At 39.0% G+C, this 3,927-nt stretch overlaps 1 protein-coding gene across 1 annotated transcript; it reads right to left on the bottom strand.

The window, feature by feature from the left end:
- On the bottom strand, positions 2,005-2,657 carry LOC109232581. The gene is made up of 2 exons (XM_019398343.1): positions 2,475-2,657; positions 2,005-2,226 (listed from the first exon to the last, which is right to left on the bottom strand). Exons 1-2 carry the CDS (start codon positions 2,655-2,657, stop codon positions 2,005-2,007), a joined length of 405 nt encoding a protein of 134 aa, XP_019253888.1.

Below are 3,927 nucleotides of genomic sequence, written 5' to 3'. Positions count from 1 at the left end.
AACCTGATCCACAATGGATCCTAACTCTTAAGTTTGTCCAACAGGCTAGTTAGGGGTGTGCCAGCATCCCAATTGCTGGGCACGACCACCAGTCTGCCATGGCTCTCCCTGATTCCCCCTATGCAGTTACACTCACTCTTAGACTCTAAGTTCTGCCCCCCTCCTATGAGCCTTGCCTTGGGACCTTGAGCTCCCTCTGAACTTGGACATCTGAGGGCTGGCATTTCCACACTGCACTATGTTCTTAATTCTTCAATGTTTTGGGGTGTAAGCACTGCCCGGAGCCCTTTGAGACTCTTGGGAACTTTGACACACCCCAAATATGAGAAGGTCTTTTGGAAATCTGATCCTGGAAGTTGGTTTATCTCATATTGTTGGACTTTAAGTCTGCATTAGGCTGTTTGGATGTATCTGGAACTTCTGATGTAATTTACTTTTCTTTTCTGATTTATTCGGGCCTGTAATAATTTGTAATAACTATTGGGGATGGTTAGTGGAAAGGGATGGGGGATGAATGCATGCAAAGGGGAGAAAGCTTGCCTATAGGTTATTTATAATTTCTGCATTTTAGAAAACTTGCCTATAGGTTATTTATAATTTCTGCATTTTAGAAAACTTGCCTATAGGTTATGTATAATTTCTGCATTTTTGCATTTTAGAAAACATGTCTATAAGTCTTTCTGCACTTCTGCATTTCTGCATTTTAGAACTCATGCTTTTAAGTTCTGCATTTCTGCATATACACGCCATTAGGCAAACAATTTTAGGCTCAATAATAACCAATTCATTCTAGATGCCATGCCTATAGGACCCTTGCATTTATGTAACTATTTTAAAACCAATGACGCTTAGAGATCATGCCTATAGGGGCAAATCAACTGAATCAACTTCGTTTTGAATCTAGAATCAGTCATAAATCTGCAGATCTTTGTTGATAAAACCAACAAACTTTTTCCTTAAAATCAATACGCTCTAATAGATGTCATGCCTATAGGCCTCACTTAGGCAAACTATTAGGTAATTAAGTAACTGTGTCAGTCTTTGATAACTATATCCAGACAAGGCTAATTCAGACTCCTCATCTGAGAAATATGTGATGAATCCGCCTATCCAATGCCTTAATTTAATTCAGACCAAACCAGTATTTGAAGTCATGCTATATTTGCACTTCTAAGTGAGGGGGCCTGTATGAGCCTTAACTGCTATTTGTGCTCCCTTTAACTGCTATTTGTTATTGCTTGTTGCCTAGATTTTTATCCTTTGAAACTCTGAAAAGCCCCAACTCCCTCCCCTTTAGGATTAGTAGTCTCAATGCCTCCGGGACGGATAGGATTGGGACGGGTAATAGCATGCAATAAGTAACGATACCATTCTGCGCTTTAATACCTTAACAGGGTGGGAAGGGTAGATATGGAGATGATGACCGATGCGTTAATATCCCATGTAGCCCCTCTTCTGAGGAGTGATTACTGGATATTGCATTGACGTGATCCATATTAATCATAAACCTAGGACCCCCTTCCCTTTACTTTTCTTTTTATCTGCTTTCTTTAGAATTTGTTTAAATCTTTCACAAATTTCTGCCCTCTTTACTTTTCCTCACAGTTTTAACTTATTTGCAATAATATATGCAAACCCCTTCTATTTGAGCCCTTAATTGCTTATTTGATTATGTGAAGTCACAATTATAACATGGCCGGGAACCACACTAGTGGATCTTGAGGGGTGCCTAACACCTTCCCCTCGAGATAATTTCTAGCCCTTACCCAAACTCTGGTTCTTCAAACTCAAACCCTTTTAGTGTCCTAATGCACTTTAATCATTAGGTGGCGACTCTTCAACTCTAAAACCCAATTCCCAAAAGGGAACGAGTTGTCCTCACAAATGTCGCAAACCCGATTTCGCGAGAAAAAGGGGGCATCGACAAATTGTAGGGATCATTAACAACTATCGATGGGTGCTAGAGATAATAAAACAATTGTGTATTATATATATAGAAATCATTCACAAACCAATCAAGGAGAGCAAGAGGCTCTCCCTTGTGTAATAAGGAGAGCAATATTGTTCATAAGACTCATCCTTGTGCTTTAATGCAGCCAAAGCATGTGGACAAGGAAGTTCATCAAGCTGGAATTGCCCACAACTACATCTCTTGGTTTCAAGACAAACAATATAGTGCCTGACACCATCTAGTACTGTATGGATGTAATCTGTTGAAGCCCTCACCTACAATTACATTACAAACAAAAAACAATTCATGTACAATCAGAATACAAAATATCTACAAACTATCTACATTGTCTTTTAATAATTTATTTTGATGCAATAAATGGTCAGATCTTAGTCTAAGCGTGTGCGACAATGTTCTGTTGTCATCCAACTCTTTGTTGTATTTAAACCCAAGGTATGTGAATGTACCCTTTGCTTTCAATAACTTTTCTTTAGTCCAACGTTCAAGAAGAGTCCTCATATACTCTAATAGTTCTACTATTCGGCAGCTTTTTTGCATCTTTTGTTACAGCATTCAACGACTCTGCAATGTTTGATGTAATAGTCCAAGTTCTGTTCACCGTGGCATGTACTCGAGACCATCTATGATAGCCAATATCGTATAAGTATGCTTTAACACGCGGGTCAATCTCTTCAATCTTTGACATCCTTTCAGTAAATTCATCAAGCGTGTATGATCGTGCCGTGGCAAAGTACAATTCGCTTAACTTTAGATGACCCTTCTTGAACTTTGTCCTTATATTTGTCCAAATATGCCACATGTAAGAATAATGTGGCATGCCGGGATAAACAATAGATGTTGCCTTCAAGATACTCTCATTCCGATCCGAAACAACACACATATTTGGTTTTTCACCATATGCATGTTTGAATTGCTCAAAAAATCACATCCATGATGCGTCATTTTCTGAATCAACAACAGCATATGCCAATGGTAACATGGTACCTACATTATGTGGCAAAAAGCAATTAATTGGCTGCATGAATGCAGAGGAAGACATATACATACAAACTACAACGTTTCAACAATATATCTACAATAAATTTACAAGCTCTACAAAAAATAGACAAGCTACAATGTCACGACCCGGATTTTCCACCCTCAGGAGTCGTGATGGCGCCTACTAGTGAAAGCTAGGCAAGCCAACTAACTGAATTATTTGACTTGTTTCCATCTTTAATTCATTAACAACTTAGAACCAACAATTAATAAACAGCATAATTTATCGAGCAGAAGATTTAAATTTCAAACTTAAAAATACTGCTAATACAATTCTTTACCAAAACTACCCAAGATTTGGTGTCACAACTTCATACACTGTCTAAGAGTACTACAAATAAGGGTCTGAAAGAAATAACAAAATACTATCTTTGGGACTACATAAAAGAAATAGGAAAATAGATAGAGGGAGACGCCAAGGCCTGCGGACGCCTGCAGGACTACCTCGGGTCGCCTGATAAGCAAGAAGCTGAAACCTCACTGCGGTCCAAAATCTGCAGCATTGGGATCTGCACAAAAAAGTGCAGAGTGTAGTATCAGCACAACCGACCCCATGTGCTGGTAAGTGCCTAACCTAACCTCGGTGAAGTAGTGACGAAGCTAGGACCAGACTACCAAATATACTGTGCAGATGAATAATGTACAGCGGAAAATAAAAGCAGAAATATACAGTCAAGGATGGGAGGGGGAAACATATTGCGGGGAAATACCAATTAGCAACAGAAGGACAACAGTTAAATATATGGAATACCACAATTCACTTATCAACAAGAATCAGAACCAAACAAGTGCACGACATCACCCTTCGTGCTTTTACTCTCGCCCTCACCATAAAAAAAATCAATATAAACTGCACGACATCACCCTTCGTGCTTTTACTCTCATCCTCACCACAATATCAATATAATCGGCACGGA

The sequence above is a fragment of the Nicotiana attenuata genome, chromosome 9, assembly GCF_001879085.1.
Source record: "Nicotiana attenuata strain UT chromosome 9, NIATTr2, whole genome shotgun sequence".
NCBI classification, from domain to species: domain Eukaryota; kingdom Viridiplantae; phylum Streptophyta; class Magnoliopsida; order Solanales; family Solanaceae; genus Nicotiana; species Nicotiana attenuata.
Note: the sequence above shows the minus strand (reverse complement) of the source record. Positions and strands in the feature narration are given on the sequence as shown.